This window comes from Ictidomys tridecemlineatus, chromosome 4 (genome assembly GCF_052094955.1).
Source record: "Ictidomys tridecemlineatus isolate mIctTri1 chromosome 4, mIctTri1.hap1, whole genome shotgun sequence".
NCBI lineage: Eukaryota > Metazoa > Chordata > Mammalia > Rodentia > Sciuridae > Ictidomys > Ictidomys tridecemlineatus.
In genome coordinates, this window is record NC_135480.1 from 50727105 (window position 1) to 50742956 (window position 15852).

Sequence of the window (15852 nt, forward strand, 5' to 3'; positions counted from 1 at the left end):
ATAAAAATGTGTTGCAGTCACATGCAAATGGCATGAAAGAAAAGCAGAGGAGCAGAGGGTTAGAGTCCAGCCCAGGAAATGAAATGAGCTTTTCTGTACAGGGATATGGGTGTGTATTTAGGGAGTGAGGAACCAAACTTATAAGGGTGACCACAGATGCTTGGGATTCTTTACAGGCAATACAGACCTGTAGCTACAAACACAGAAGCCAACAACCATGCTTTGGAGATGGGTACTGTGGCTCAAAACATAAATGATAATCTACCATCCTTTCACTTCTGCTCTAACAATAGCTCATGTCCACATCTGGAATTCACTCACTGTCAGAGTTCTGCTTCCTGCCCATCATTTCAGCTGTCTTGGACTTTTGCTTACTGATTTCTCAGGATATCTCACCTTTATCCTCCGCTTTCGAAAGGACTTGAAAGGATTGCTGGTCCTTCTTTGGTACTATGAAATCTGGCTATACAGAGCTCTGGAGCTAGGCTGCATCAGTGGCTGACAGATGGCCCAATGATAGCTCCTTTGAGCTCAGAAATCAATATATGGTCCTATGAGTTATGGACTAAATGGTGAGGCTACAAGGAAGAAGACTTGGAAACCTTTACACAAGGAGTTCCCAGAATTATTTATCTCGAAGGCAGCAGTGTAACAGGGAGATAATTTTAGATTCTTGGTGTTCAGCAGTGTTTATTGTATCTGTTCATGTCATCCTGCTAGATGTGCTATCTCCTCTTCATTTTTCATGCAAAATGGAGTAACTCCTTCATTTTGCCCCTCCTACCAGGTCTCTGGGGTGCAGGTAACAGCATCACCGTCTCACTGGATGCATCTCTGGTTGGCATGGAGAGGCAGGTGGAGAGTGTCATTCAGCAGGGATTAGGAGTACAGGCTTTGGAGTCAGATGAACCCAGGATTAAGCCCTTGGAAGTAACTTACCACCTTGATTTATTTGTTAAGCCAGGACAATAATGTTTATCACACAGGATTGTAGGAAGGAATGAAATGGGCTGAAAAGATTAAAAAGTATCTGTGTATCTCTTATGGTTCATGGCTTATTACAGTCAGGAAATGTAAATGTTCACTATTAATTTTGCATAGAGCCCCTGGGCAATAGGGATAAAACACAATATTGTCTCTCAGCTCCAGAGGTTATAGAGATGTAGGCACTAGCCAGAGGATGGGAAAATCTTGATGGTTTATGCCCAGTATCTCCACCTTGCCCTCATATTTGTGTTTCATAAAGTCCAATATCCAGAGCTGAGAGGCCTGGAAGTCTATCTAATCTGGAAGGCCCTGGAAGAAGCTAGAAGTGTGCCCAGGTGAAGGTGAAGCCAGAGGAGGATTAGGAGAGTTCTTTGGGTGCAGGTAGGAGGACAGAGGCTGGTATGAGGACACTGGTGTCTCTAGGGGGTTAAAAAAGCATTGCTGGTACTGGGCCAGACTCTCTCCCTGAGTTCGTGCTCTAGGTGGACAGTGAGGTCAGCCCTCTGTGTTGACTATAGCTGAGAGGGGAAGGCCTCTCTGGAAAAATCCTGGGAAAAAAAAGAGGGAAAGGATGGGCCCCTTGGGGTAGTGGTTACCTGCAAGTATCATTTTCTTTCTTGCTTTGTCCAGGTAGGTGTGTCCTCTGCATTTAAGAACCTTAGTGTAGTTGGGACAACAGTTGGACAACAGTTGGGACCCTGTTGTCAATGTGCGCCAGCAGACAGACCCCAGTTCATGACCTACTTTGATCTTCCTTCTAGAAGAGGTCTGTGTAATCCTCCCTCCGCATAGGTCCAGCAGCCTCCATGGGTTATCTGTTCTGATGTCCTGAGACCTTATACATTTGCTGAGGTTGAGGCAGGAGAAGATCTGCTAGTCCAATGTGGAGGTGCCCGGATGTAGTGGATGATACCTGGATGCTGCCCTGGGCCTCAGTGGTGGTAGATAGCTAGACTTGGTCTCCCTTGGCCCTCTGTGGCTTCCTTCTTCTCATGGGTAATGGCTCTGATGCTCTTGATGTAAATTTGTCTGATAAACAACTCAAAACAATCTAGGGGGAACTCCGCTGAGAAGCTCCCTGAGTTACTCCCTGTCCCCGCATCTCCTTTTGTGTGCAGAGATCGATGCAGTGGAGTTTTATCATGACCATCAATTCCAGCTTATTAGACACCATATCACTCCCCTCTCAGAAACACCTCATGTTTATCTTCAGTGGAAAATAGCTTGACTTTGAACAAGCATAAAAGTAAAAAAGGGAACTTTCATAGCTGAACTTTACAGGGGAATGTGGCTCTTCACAAAATGAGTAGGGGCTTATATACTTAGGTGTCCTCAAGGAGCTTAAAGGTAAAAAGGCTGGTTACATCAGTGACATATCAGAAGTCCACATTCTTGGGCCTTTCTCTGCAGAAGCCAGAGGAGAAGCAGGAGAGTAGGAGCAGCCATCCAGGGCAGGTGGGAGGGTGGCTTTATAATGTAGTTTGAATCTGAAATGTTCCCCAAAGGCTCATGTGTTGAGGGCTTGGTCCTCAACCTGTGACATTGCTGGGTGGGTGGAACCCTAGGTGGTCACTGAAGGTACACCTCTCTCTTTGCTTCCTGGTTGCCTTGAGGTAAGCAGCTTTTCTCCACCATGATGTAATTATGCCACCATAGGCCCAAAGCAGCAGGGCCAAGTGACCACAGGCAAATCTATGAAGCCATGAGCCAAAATAAAACTTCCCACCCTCTATGTTGATTTATCTCAGATATTTGTTACAGCAACGGAAAGCTGACAAATGCACTCCACTTTGGAAAAGCCAGGGCAGAGTCCTGGCTGTACGCAAGCATGGAACAGAGTACATGGTGGCCCAGTCCTGGAGGATCCAGTGCTGGGGAGAGCATCTCAGCCATGTGTATATGAGGCAAAGTCTTATATGGTTTAGTGCCAGGCTGACAGACAAAGCAAGCTGGGTTCTGAAAAGCAGTTGCACAAGGCTTGAGTCTGGAACACCCCCTTTCATGGCAGCTCTGCAGGGCTTGAGCTGCAGTGCTGAAAGCATCTGTCTGGCGTTCGGTGTCCTTCAATGACATTGAGCATTGTGACCAGCAAATCTGAGCACATCTCACCTGACATGCCTTCTTCCTTAGCAATGTGTTCTGCTTCAGTGTGGAGATGGAGACAGTAACTATGGCTGTGCACGGACGTGGTCTGTGCATGTGGAGGGGGAGGGGCATTTGAGCGGGAGTCTATTCAACAATGCCTGTGTTCCAGCCACCGAGCTGGGCAGTGGGCATGCAGCTCTGAGCAGGGCTGGTCCCTACCCTCAAGAAGGGTTTGATCTAGTCACAGAGTGGCCAAACAGCCTGGTTTGCTGGGGACATTAAGTACTAAAACTAATCCCTGGAAAACCCAGATGAGTTGGCCACCCTGTCTAGTCAACCCAGGGGTAAAGGGATTTTTTTTGTGTGGTATTTGGTGTGCAAAGAGGCTGGTTGGGAGGGAGGAAAAGTATACCAACTGTTTCTGCAATGAGATTCTTCTGTTCACTCAGGAGTGTGGTGCTCCCGAGTTTTGTACAGAGAAGACAGCTTCATGGTCATTTCTTCCTATAACAAGGACATGGGGAGAGGTGGAGTGGCATGTCCATGGTCACACAGGGAGGAAGAGCAAAGCTGGGAGCAGTTCCTAGGTGCCTCCAGCCTTCCCACAGTGTTCTTTCCCTAAGAACTGTCTACCTCGCCTCTCCACTCGCCCAGACCCACTTTCAGTTAGGTATTAAAAAACTGAAGGGGAATGGGAGGTGATGTGGAGAGAGTGGCAGGTGAGTCTCCAGAGAGTCAGCAGGTGGCTGCAGCTGGGAGGGCCTGAGCAGCTCCCAGGAGAGAAGAGTAGAAAGGGAGAATTTAAGGAGGTCAGGGAGTTGGGCCTGGAGCGATCATTTAATAACTGTGGAACTGAGCACTTCCAGAGACTGAATGTGAGGAATTGGGGTCATAAATTCAAGGGAAGGGAGGACAGAAGAGTAAGAATTTGCTAGTGGAGAGAGGACCCGAATCTAATTCGGAGGGAGGAATTTTGCAAGAAAAAGGAATATTCTGAGGTCAGTGCTATGCATGTAAAATGCAGGCTGTATATAAAAGCAAAATTGATAGCTTTGTTTCAGGCCAAAAATATTCACTGAGTACCTACTATGTGCCAGACCTTGATCTGAGATGGGGAGATAGCACAGTCGCTCTCAGGCAGCTTCATTATAGAGGGAGAGAGAGACAATAAACAAGTACATTATGATGCAATATACTAGGTGTTCTGTTATGTACAAAAGAGTTTTCATATAAAAAACCTTATGTTCAGAAGTCTTTCATATGAAAATAGTGATCAGCAGGGTTTATCTTGTAAAACAAATACAACATTTCAATTCTGCTTGGAGATAGACTGTCAGGAGATGGGTTTGCAGAGACTGGCAGCTTACATCATCTTAGATGTTACTGGGAGAAATTAAAATTGGTCTCCTTGAAAGGGGGAGGTTGTATTGTTATGTTGAGAATTAAGAAGGGAAAGAGCAGGGGAAGGCAGTTAACCCCTGTCTATGAAAAACATCTGAGGACAACCTGGAGATGCAGATAGTGAGCTGAGGCTCTGGGAAGTCACAGGACACCCTTGGGCAAGTGCAGAGGTCTAGAGTGCAGGCTTCATTGCGTGTGAAGTTTCCAAGGGAGGATGGTGAACTTGTACCATTATATTGACCTCACTGGGAGCTGTCCATTGTACTTACATTAAAGAAGAATGATGACCAGGGGCTATTTGTTTGTCCACGTATGGCATCGCTTTTAAAATGCAATTAGCAAGTAGTTTTGGGGGTTAATGTTCATCTCCATTTCCATGCCTAAGGAGAGCCCAGCTGCTGAGTTTGGTTACTCATCATAAAAGTATCAACCAGCAGAATTTTTTTGACTGTAAATCACATACATATCTCTTAAGTGCTATTTAAAAATAATTGTACTCATAACAAGAAACAATTTTGGAAAGAATAGGATGAGCTTAAGGTTCCTGTCTTTCTCCTTCATTGAAGTTCCTCCCTCCCCCTCTCCCTCCCCCTCCCCTATGTCGCCTCACTGAGGTTGGATAAGCTGATTGCCTCTTCTCCAGCCACAGCACTGTCCTTCAGCCATGTGGGACCTTTGCCTGACCCACTTTTGTGTGCTATTTAAGTTTCTGATCCAATCTCTCCTCTTCAGAGAGGGCTTCCTGACCAGCCCCTAGAGCAGCTGCCAGGCATCACACTATTCTCTTACTCCACGTGACTTTCATCTCAGCACTTGTATAAACTTGTACCATTTGTTTGCTTCTCTGTTTCTTTCTCCTGTCAAAGTATAAGCTCCATGAGGACAAGAACTTTGTCCACTTCCTGTTACACTCTCAGTGCCTACAAAGTACCTGCCCGGTAGAAGAGGCTCCATAAAAATTTATTCCATGAAACAGAAGAATGAATTCTACACCAATCTGTTAACTTGGTGGTTTGATTTTTAAAAAAAAAAAAAATGCAGGTATGAAGTAAATTTGGGAAAAGGTTCAACTCTTTCCCTCCCCCCACCTCCCCTTGGTGAGAAAGAAGGAGAGCTGGAAATAGAATGGGAGAAGTTTCTGTAAATTTCTGGTAACCATAGAGACAGTGATTTTAGTTTATTAATCTCATGCTCTTAAGCAGGCTGGGGCCCCATGGCGACTTCTCCAAATTGCTCAGCGCTGGTATCCTGCAGCCTTCCTCATTAAGGAAGAGCAGGCCCATTTCTTTCCGGCAGCACTTTAATTACTGACGAGCAGAAGCCTTGTGCTATTACATTCATTATTGCGTGTTGTAACCTGGCTGCACCTCCCGCTTTGGAGCAGTGGAGTGTGGTCACCAGTCCCAAACCCCTGAAGCCATCAGTGGCAGGTGGTAAGTGTGGAAGCCTTATCTCCAAGACCAGGGCCTGGGCCAGCGCTGGATTTCTATCCTACTCTTTCCTTCCAACTGTCTTGAAGATGAGAGCTCAGGACTTTTACAACATTAAACTTCGACCTGGGAAAGGCACCAGTGGGTTCCTGCAAATAAAGGCTGTGCTTTCAGGGGAAAGAATTACCCTTGGCAACCCTGGCACCTCTTATTGTCTGGCCTTTCCAGGGGTCTGATTTCAAGGTTATGCATTCCTCTTCCAATGGGGAGTGACATGCAGCCTTTTATGTGTCTGCCTCCAGTCCTTTGGGTAATGGCTTCCTCCAAATGGCTTCAAGGTTTCACAGAGCTTGTGAGATGGCCAGTTGGGACAGTCTTTACCATGGCCATTTCTTCTTCATGGAGGAACCCTGCTACACAACACAACTGTAGGTGGAGCCTCAACCTCTTTGTGCCTTGGTGTTCATCTGTGAAGGAGATTGGACGTGGTCCTTTCCATCCTATATGAATGTGATGCAGACTTCAGCCCATTTCTGAGGCCAAAGCCCTGAATGAATGAATGAATGAATGAATGAATGAATGAATGAATGAATGGTTGGGGGTGCTGGCTGGAGGCCTTCTAGAATGGAGAGTAGATGGGGGCCATAGAATTTCTGAGAGGAGACCTACTGCCCTCCTGAGGCTGGTGGCCTAAGGTCCGAATTCACCAAAGTGCTGCCATTGTGGAAATACTAAGACTTCCCTTTGGTTGCATTTTCAATCCTGTTGGTTTAGAAATGCTAGAAATCCTTGCTGTAAACACCCAAGGACTGCCTGGTAGGTGTCATCTGCTGTGCTAGGTGCTCGTGTACAGCTGCTCAGCTGGGATAGTCAGTGACAAATTCACACACAGTTATGGGGCAAACTCTGGGTAGCTGTAGACCTTTCTGCTGGACAGAAAGAGCTCATCTTAAGTGCATCCAAGAAGAAGTCCTGGAAAGAATCTGGACTCCCAAGCCTTCCAGCAGAGCTGGAGCAAGACATGGGGTGGTGCACACCTGGGGCAACTCCAGCTGAGTCATCCACGGATCCAAGAGCTTTGCCGTTCTTCTTTCCAGGTGCCGCAACCTCTCCTTCCCTGACAGCCTGCCGGAGGTGAGCATCGTGTTCATCTTTGTCAATGAGGCCCTCTCGGTGCTGCTGCGCTCCATCCACTCAGCCATGGAACGCACACCCCCGCACCTGCTCAAGGAGATCATCCTGGTGGATGACAACAGCAGTAATGGTGAGTGGGCCACCCACCCCCTGATCCCTGACTGACAGCTGGGCAGAGGGTTCAAGTTCAGGTTCTCATTTTCTCAAGGCTTTCTCTCCCTGCTCCTTCCTTGGGGTGTCACCTCTGAGATGAGAGATTCATGGCGATCACTGCTTTGGAAATTTCGCTGCCATGCATCCCAGAGGAGACTTTTCCTCACTGGATAGCCACTCCCATCCAACACTTTATCCAGTGTGATAGGATAAGACAAAAAACCCTGACCTCCAACCCACTGTATACACATGAAGCATCATTTCATTCAGTGGTGTTTCTTGGCCTCTGCCTGAACAGTGTTGCTTGGAGTGGTCTTAGAAGTGGTGATAATGATGGTGGGGGCTGTTGATGGTGCTCATGATGCCAATGGGACTTCCTGTGTAATTCAACAAGAGCAACAGGGCTGCTACGTGTGTGGCCTCTTTGCTGGATCCCCTGTGCCCTATCCCATCTGTCCTTAACAAGGAACCTGAAAATGCCTTATTAAAATCTTCACGTTACTCCTTCTCTTTCTCCAACTACCACCAGCTACTCAGTCCCTTGGTGCACATTTCGTGGTCTCTGATTGCCCCCTCATATATCGCCCCCATATTCTCCAAACTTAAACACCATGTATTAAAGACAATTTAGAAACCAGTGCTCTTGATTGGATCTTTATATGGATGCCTGTCTAATAACGTGTGATTTTTAAAAACAGACTGCTGGGTCACTGGATCCTACAGTCCCTGGGCTTGTGTTATCGTCTAAGCCTTTTCTGGTGCAGGTAGTAAATTTCCCAGTGAATCATTTTGCTGTAATGAGATGGGCAATTTATGATTTGTTATCAATTAAAGCTGAAACATATCAGATAATTGAAATGCATTTAATCTCAATAAGCGAATTTTCCTTTTCATTTTATCATCATGTAGAAAGAAGTGTAGGAGCAATGCGGGAAGGGAATTTTAGGGCTGTCTGAAGGGCAATGCTCATGAATCACTTGACTCTCATTGTTCCATAGGCTTAAAGAAAGGAAAAGGCATCAAGGATGTTAGCAAGTAGGCAATAGAGTTCTAAAGGTGATTGTCTGTCATAGGAAGACAGGAAGGGTCCCAGCTCCCATCCCTTGGGGCTGCCTACCATCTTCTTGCCTGGGATGTCTCCATTCTCTAGTGGCTAACGCCAGACCATGTAGGTATCCTCCTTCTCAGCTCCACCTGGGTCTGCGCCCCCTTTATGTCTTACATTGAAAGGACACAAGGGATGGAAGAACCATTCTTCCAAGGTTAAGGACATCCCTGAAGCAAGAGGTTTCCCTGGGCCCACTCTGCTGCACTTGCTCTCATATCAAAGAAAGAGCAGAATGAAGCCCAGGAGGAAGAAGTCCATTTGTCCTCATGGCGAGAAGCTTATCATATCCTTAAGGATGCTATTTGTCTTTAATCCTTACAGAAAATAAGGAAAGCTGGCACTGTGTTTAAGAAACTTGAATACAGAAAGAGAGTCAAATATAGTCAAATATTTTGAATTTAAGAAAAGTTTATACTTTAATTTTGTAATGTTGGGAACCATCAAAATATTTTAGTCAGAAGAATAAAATGGTCGGAGTTGGATAAGGGAGAGATTTGGCCCCTACTTTATGATACTAGCTAGGATAAGGGGCATCTTGGAAAAGGGAAATGGGTGAGGTTATTGTAGCAAGAGGGACAAGAAGTCAAGAGGCCTAGAGTCGTAGTGGGTATGTGAGGATCAAGGGCAAGACATAGGCCTCAGAAACACGAGGAAAGAATCATGTTGAACCTGCTGTGGGCAGGTGGACCAAGGGAGAGCAGATCAGTGCTGACTCCGAGTTTCAAACCAGGGCGCCTTAGGGAATGATAGTGCATTGCCCTGGTGGCGAGGGGGAAGGAGCAGAGCACTGGTACGGTCGTTACTCATGAGCCATATGTACAACAATGAATTACTTGAGAGTGTTCAAAACCAAAGCTCTTGGGAGCTTTGTGGTGATGGTATAGTTAAATACCTCAGATGTGGTGGTGGCTGATCAAACCTCATCCTGCTACCTACACACACCCACAGAAGCACCTGAGTAACTGGAGAGGTCTGAGCAAGTTGCATTGATTGGAGTGGTATCCCAGTCCTGGTTTTGTGCTATAGTTGTGTGAGATGTTACCACTGGGGAGGCTGAGTAGAGGGTGCCTGTCATCCTCTCATACATTTACATAATCTATAAATACTTTAAAATATAAAGTTAAAACAAATAGCTCTTCCAGAAGATTCTATATCATTAAGGTCCAGGTGGAGTCTGGACATCACTGGGTTAAAAAGCCTCCCTATCGATTCCCAGCTCTGACAGACAGCCTGTGGTTGGAGGCCTTGACACTTGGGTACATGTTGAGTTTCCAGTGCATGGTGACAAGGGAAGAACTCTGGGCTGAGGTTAGAAGTCACAGATTTAGGACCCTCTTCATGGTGGATAAGAGACCATGGAAGGGTCGGTCCCTCAACTGCTCAGTCTCAGCTTCTTCCTCTGTGAATGGGGATGATAATCCCCCCTGCTGGCCTCAACTGTCTCACTCCTCGTCCCCACCCCATGTTCAGAGGCCAGCACACAATGGGTGAACCGCACAACTGGAGCTCACAAGTTAAACTAAGGACGTGGATCTGGAGTCTGTTGAAACCACCAGCTGGGTGGAGTGGGTGGCAAAGGAGAAAAGAAGGAACCAGAAGCTTGAGGGAACCCTGAGGTTAAGATACTTGGGATCAGGAGGAGAGATCAGCCAGTGAGGGACAGAGAAGGAATGGCCAGGAGGGTCTGGAAGCCACCACAGCCCCGTGCATGCAGAGAATTTCAGGAACGAGGTAGCCTCCTATTCACACACACCCAGATAGGCAGAAGGGGTCTGAGAAGAAGCCCCTGTGGTTGGAAGTTGCATGTCATGGAAACCTCAGGGAGAAGCAGTGTTAGTGGAAGGCTGGGGCTGGGAGCTGTGGGAGGCAGAGGAGACAGAGAGCAGGCAGTGAGCAGAGATTTTTGCCAGGGATTTTGATCATGGAGGAGAATCATAGGTTAATGCAGGAATGGGAGCAATGTTTTCCAAAAATAAAAATAAAAAAATTATCATAATCTAGTACAAGAAACATATTTACTTCCTGACCCAGGAGACACACCTACTCGTACCCACACACAGCACAATTGAAGCTGAACTTTTAAGAAACAATACCCACTCTTAAAAAGCAAAGCACTCTGCTATTTTCCATTGTGTTCTATTCTTTGCTATTCAATTCTATTGTGTTTTATTTTATTCTATTTCTCTCTCTCTCTCTCTCTCTCTCTCTCTCTCTCTCTCTCTCTCTCTCTCTCTCTCTCTTTAAAGACAGCTTGTTCTCAGACCCTGAGTGCATATTAGAATCATTTGGAGAGCTTTGAAGAAATTCAGAGGCCCAGGGAGTGTTATAATGGGTCTGGAAAGGGGCCACCGGAGTCCTTTGAGGTTAGGGTCTGGAGCAGGGTCTCTGGGGAGGGAGGAGAAGACGCATCCAGGGAACAGAAACCAGGTTGCCTCTGGGAAGAAAGGGTCCATCTCTCTCTCACTCGGGAGAGACATGTGAGTAGGGAGAAGTGGGAGGCCGCAGGGCCCAAGGTGGGGAACACTGTGGGAAGGGCTTGGTAGAGTGCCCCTGTGGGGAGTGGACAGGGAGGTGACCAGTAATGGGGCTCCGTAAGACCAGCCTGAGGAAGAGGCCTTTGAGAGGTGCTCAGAGGAAGGGTACCATCTTTGGCCTTGGGACTGGCTCAGTCCTGAACTCAGGGCGGCTGTGCTGTCCAGGCTCTACTGGGGAGTGGCTTCTCTTGGACATCATTGCACTCAGCGCAGGACTCTGGCTTATTTCAAGGCAGGCCAACTTGGCTCAGCTCCACAAGCATTTCTAGAGCATGAGGGGAAGGGCAGATCAAATTAGGCTCTGCCATAAGTGTAAACTAGGGATGGACCATAACAGGACTCCTGCCGCTTCTTGGCCGTGGGCTTGGGGCTTGGGTTTTTGTAGGTACCCTGTGGGGACATTGCCATGCCCTGTCTGCCTGACAGAGTTGCTGAGGCTACCGGGCAACAGGAGAAAAAGTTCTGCACAAGCCATAGGGTGCTAAGGGGGCCCTAAGGGCAAGTTAAAATGACAGTAATAAAAACAACAACACTGGCCGGTGGAGCATTGAGACCAGCTGACCGTGGACGCGCAGCCACTGTGTGGGAAGAGCGCCGAGGCTGGCACCTGGCCAGCTTTTCCGTCTGGCTTAGCTTCTTCCTAGCTGTGTGTTCTTAACCTCTGTGAACCCCATTCTCCTTATCTACTAAATTGAGATGTATAATTCCTACCTCCGGGATTGTTTGGAGCTTGGACGAGATAAGACGTGATGGAACGGATGTCGCTGTTTAACATTGTGAGTTAACAGTAGGAGCCCTTGGACAGTCTCATCACCGGGCCCTCCTTCCCAGCCCTTGCCACCGCTGAGTGGGCCGGGGCCTTCTCTCTTCTTAATCCTCCTCTGCTGCACCTTTGCCTGGGCTGTCCGGCCTGGGCCAGGAGAGGGCTGTCAATCAAGCTTTCTTCACCCAAGCCTCTGGATCTTGAGTTCTCTCTGAGGAAGACGTTAGAGCTCTGCAGTGGACCTGTGTTGGAGTCTGACCCCTGTCCTCTGCCTCCTTGGCAACATCCTCAACAAGCTCTGACTTTGCAGGGGCTGGTTTCTGTGTGGGGTGCCACCATTCTGCTGTGGTGGTCTCAAACATTAGTGTTGCAACTTGGTTAAAAATATGAAGATTCATACCAGGCAACCCCCTGCCTCAGAACACGGGCACTGTTGTGCCCTGCACCTGGAAGGCTCACCTCACCCTACCCCTGTGTCTGCACCACCTGCCTCTTTGCCTCTTGAGGCCTTTCCTCAGTTGCCACCTTTTCACTAGGGGCTGTCACTAAACCACCCCATGTAAGTGATAGCCCGGTCCCTGTCACTCTGCTCCTTCTCTTGCTTCTTTCCCTCCATAGCACCTTCTGCCACCTGGTGGGCTGAATTTCCCTGTTTGCTCTCCCTAATTTATTTCTACATTTTCCCTCTGCGGTGTGTAAGTTCCCTAAAGATGGAGCATCTGATTTGCCCCCTTCTCTGCTCCAGTACCTAGACTAGTGCCTGGTGCTCTAGGTACTCAATACACATTGACTCAGTGAAAGCGTGGGTGGCTTTTTATTCTGCAGATCTGGGGCAAGGCCTGGGATCTGCATTTTAGCAAGCTTCCCAGGGCATTCCAACACAGGCGGACAGTTTCTGCCAATCTCTATTCTAATCGTTGCTCCCCATCTGTGCTGCAGCAGAGGAGCCCAGGAGAGCCTCCTCCCCGCTCTCCCAGGGATCCCCTCGGATAGCAGCCACTGCTTGGTGGGGGGAACTCCTTCCTGTCTCCCAAGGAGAAGGCATGAATGGGGTGGTGGGTGAAATGCAAAACAGAAGGGGGAGTTCCTCTTGCTGTTAGCCCATCCTGTCCTCAGGATCAGGGGGTCAACCTGAGCTTCCCAGCCTCCCTAAGTCTTCCTGACAGTCTGCCGTGCTGACCTACTCTGCAATTCTGAGGCCATGTTTCTCCTCCCCTGGATCCTCCTCCTTGTTATCTCAAGAAAATGTGGGAACAGAGCTTTGAGCCTCCTGTTTTTAATTACTGTGTTTTTTAATGCATCCCAGAGGACCAGTGTCTTTAGTGGGACTGAGTAATTCAACCTCCACAGACTTCCAGAGGGGGGAGGGAACCCTAGGATTTCCAGATGACAGAGTCATCTCTGCCTTTGAAACTTGGCATTCATTTGGTTACTTGCTCATTCATTCATCCATCCAGGCTTGTGTCTGTTCTTGGTTGGCAGTGACTTGCCCAACCTAAATCAGCCCCATACCTGCCCTCCATCCATTTTTTCACTCATTCCTCAACCGTTTTCCAATGGTGTGTAAGTTGTGTTGAGCATACAGCGAAGCTCTTTGCAAGCTCATTCATGCTACGCAGATACCCTGTACCTAGCACAAAGCAGTTGCTCAATGAACTTGACCCTTTTACATGTATTTCCTCACCAGCTGTCCCAGAGACACCGCACCCCACAGTTCAGCCACCCCCACTTCTGACAAAAAGAAAACCCCCCCAAACAAAATAAAATAAAAAGCACCATTTTCTCTGTTATACTCAGTTTCTGTTCCCTTTTGGAATCCATGCCCTCTTTTAACAAACATAAAATTCATATACCCTTCTTTCCCAACACTTGAAGTTCAAAATTAACCTGATTTTTCTGACTAAAAGCATATCAAAGAAATGGTAATGCCAAATAGTCTTTTAAGAATCCCATTCATCGGAGGCTTGTGTCTGTTCTTGGTTGGCAGTGACTTGCCCAACCTAAATCAGCCCCATTCCTGCCCTCTGCAGCCGCTTCCAAACAGAACTGTGGCTTTAGTTTGTCCTGTCCTTGAGGGCTGGGGTGGAACTCCCACCACGGATCTGTGATCCTATTGCTGTTGGATCCAGTCTTCACCCTGGTCATGTCGTGTGAAGCCCTGCACATGCATTGCCAGGAGAAGGCATACAACTAGGTAGGCCTCAAGAGACAGGCAGATGGAGGTGCCCCCAGTGTCACAGGGGCAATCAGGTGGCCAGAAGCAGAACACAAGGGGGGCCAATCGAATCCCCACTGGCTGTCAGGGGAAACTGAAGACCCGTAGGAAGAAGTCTGCCAGTGTCCCCTCACTGTGTGCAATAGAGCCAGGCTGGAGCCCTGGGTCTCCTGAGCCCAGCCACGGTGCCTTCCTCCTCCTCCTCATGTAGCCTCTGCTTTGTCCTGACTCCGGCTCTTCTGCTTGTTGGCACTGTATGTGGGCATGGTTATCCCCAGCTAGGCAGCCCTGGGGGAGGTACAGTGGCTCTGGGTACGAGGCCTAATTAGCCCTCGGTGAGATTAACGATCCCCCAAGCCCTTCAGTCGTTTTGCTGAGCTTCAAGATCTAAGGTTCAGAAAGCAGGGCTACCTCCAGAAAGCCTTCCATGGCTCCCCTGCTCCAGTCTGGGCAAGGGAATCACCTCTCCTAAGCCCTGCTCCCTCCTTAGTGCATTGTGGTTTAACTGGGTGTTGGTTCCCTGAATTTAGTACCAATTAGCCACGGAGAGAAGCTTCTAGTCCTGGATATCTCAGAACTCCAGTGTCAAGCTCACAGGAGTCACTCAGTCAATTTTACAGACAATTTTAGTCACAATCCCCCAGGGAAGGAGAAGTGGTAAATATTTCCAGCTCACAGGTAAGGAAGCTAAATCTCAGAGAGGTTTGAAAAACAAGTGGCCAGGGCCCAAGGCCGCATGGCCAGGAAATAGGGGAATGCAAATCCAGATCTGCTGGCCCTAGGACGCCTATCTCATCTCACTGCACTGCTGGGAGCCTTGAGGTCAGCGGACACGGGTTCCCCCTTCTCCAGTTCCCCATTGGCAGCCAGTATGCCTCATTGCTTCTTGAGGAGTGCAGACCAGAGCCAGAATGACAGCCACACACCTTACAATTGCAGGCCTGTCGTAGAGTTCAATGGGTTAGCCCCCGCACACCTCTTTTAGGTACAGTAATGGCTCAAGTCTTGGACTTACTTCAGTTCTGGGGGCAGCAGGCAGGCTTGACCAGGAAGGGTTCCCCAGGCTGGCCTCTAGGCAGCTGGCTAGACCACTGCCCAGCTGTTGCCTATGGCCAGGGCTGGAGTTTGACCCTCACTTCTCAGGTCTGGGCCTCTGACTAAAGTAACTTCAAGTGCTCTTAGGTAGACAGAGTCCTTAATAAGTACCCCCAGCTCACTGAGCACTCACATGTACCAGAGCTATTTTAAGTACTTCATATAAGTTAATCAATGTCCTATTATAGATAAAAATTAATGTCTTTTTATTGGGGGAAAAAAAAGGGACAGAGAAGTTAAGGAACTTATCCAAAGTCACATAGAGGGGAGTTGAACTCAGCTACCTGGTTTCATAGCCTACGCCCTTGAACCATTAACCACTCTGTCTCTGGGACATCACAGGCCTCTGATTCCAAAACACGTATTTGAACTTTGTCCTCTTTCTTTTCCTCCATCTCCTTTGGAGAGAGAGAGAGATGCTGGGCAGCAGCATGAGTGAAGTGGGAGACAAAGGAGGAATTTGAAAGGGCCTGGTTTTCTCCTCCACTGGAGCTTTTTCTGGGAGAGAGACATGTTACTTGGATGCTTCTAGGTTCCTTCCTAGGATGAGAGGTAATTAAAGAGTTGGTAGCCATGCTTTAAGTCATCTTGTGAGAGATGTATTCCCTTTGAAATAGGGAGAAGTTAGCATGTTTGTGTGTGTGTGCACACAGACACACATCTGTGCATAGGCATGAGTGTGTGATGTGAGCACATGTGTGGGTAAATATGTATCTGTTTGTGTGCATACTGTGCTGTGCACTGTGTGTATATGAGCATGCATGTTTGTATGTATGTGTATGCATATATCCATGTTCATGTTCTGTCTCTGTGTGCTTTTGTATGTGCATATGGAGCTGTGCATGTGCAGTCATGCAGTGGTGAGCATGTGTAACTGTGTGTCCCCACTAACCGTAGGTTGATCCTCTTCTGCCACCCACCATTACCTGGAGCCACCTTCAAAAGCC

General features: G+C 47.9%; 1 protein-coding gene across 6 annotated transcripts in view; it reads left to right on the forward strand.

Annotated features, from left to right (window-relative positions):
• Positions 1-15852, forward strand: part of Galnt18 (polypeptide N-acetylgalactosaminyltransferase 18) — a 331708-nt gene that overhangs the window by 171432 nt on the left and 144424 nt on the right. For all 6 annotated transcript variants that reach the window (XM_078046486.1, XM_078046484.1, XM_078046485.1 and 3 more), the window contains one exon: positions 7001-7167. In XM_078046486.1, coding sequence (XP_077902612.1) covers positions 7001-7167 — 167 coding nt within the window. The remainder of the gene's footprint in view (positions 1-7000; positions 7168-15852) is intronic.